We start from the raw sequence: 987 nt of genomic DNA, 5'->3' as shown, positions 1-987 counted from the left end.
AGGAACCATTCTGGAGCAGGCCCAAAGGTACCTGACACATTATTTCGTCTTTGTGTTGTAAATACATTCATCAACTTCAGATTTTTTTTATATTTCAGAAGTTTATAAAAAACTTATGCGATTCGCAGATGAAAACCGGGAAAATGGTATACTGTGCGTATGGTTCGGTCCCTCGCCAGTCATTTTTGTCTTTAGAGATGATTATGTTCAGGTAAGTGATTTAATTATTTTTGAGCTCTTTGAACTATTTTATATACCATTAGCCGTATGAATTGGTGCATCGTCGTCCTGGAAGATTGCGTTACAATCAGGTAATATTTGTACCAAAGGAGAGACATGATCAACCAAAATGTTCACATAATTATTGGTTTTAACTTTGTGATATAGATCTAAAAAGCCACTTCCATGCTGCATAGTAGGGACTAAGAAGTTAGAATCGAATGCTTTTTCTCGGCTTTCTCCAGATGAAAATGTGCCCCGAAGTGGGGAAAAAGATGATTGATGATTAATAAGATATGACATTGTTCCATTGATGAATTGACCACGTCTAAAAGTCTAGATACCATTTTTCCCGCATCACAGGAAATGTGCAGCGATTACAGACCCTCCCATAGTACCCAGCTTTAGGGATCTCACTACGAACGCTTTTGGTTGACAGAGGGTTGGCAAAGTCGTGGTTTAGCTCTGCTGTCATTTCTACTACTGTAGTTCAATAAATTTTAGACAATTCTTTTTACTATTCTAAGATCTCTCTCTGTACTTTGCGTTCCATCCAGAATTACGCTTGCTAAAGTTAGAATTTACTGTAGTTTTGGAATTATCTGAATCGCCTGGATCGGCCAGGCTGTCTGGCGACGAGTCGGTTCCGCTGGCCACAGCATTCTGTCCATCCCTCACGTGCTCTCGCCATTCTCCTCCACGTTATTTGAAGCACTTGTCTTGAAACATCTTCCCACCTGATTGAAGGTCTTCCGAGTTGTCTCTTCT

At 40.0% G+C, this 987-nt stretch overlaps 1 protein-coding gene across 1 annotated transcript in view; it reads left to right on the top strand.

The window, feature by feature from the left end:
• Positions 1 to 115: 115 nt before the first annotated feature.
• The window catches only part of LOC106878048 (cytochrome P450 4A12B), a 27827-nt gene continuing 26955 nt past the window's right edge, over positions 116 to 987 (top strand). Inside the window, exon 1 of the mRNA XM_052968087.1 lies at positions 116 to 211. Within this exon, the coding sequence (XP_052824047.1) occupies positions 116 to 211 (96 nt within the window). The remainder of the gene's footprint in view (positions 212 to 987) is intronic.

This window comes from Octopus bimaculoides, chromosome 5 (genome assembly GCF_001194135.2).
Source record: "Octopus bimaculoides isolate UCB-OBI-ISO-001 chromosome 5, ASM119413v2, whole genome shotgun sequence".
NCBI classification, from domain to species: Eukaryota; Metazoa; Mollusca; class Cephalopoda; order Octopoda; family Octopodidae; genus Octopus; species Octopus bimaculoides.
The sequence above is the reverse complement of the archived record's forward strand: the minus strand, read 5'-3'. Positions and strand labels throughout refer to the sequence as shown.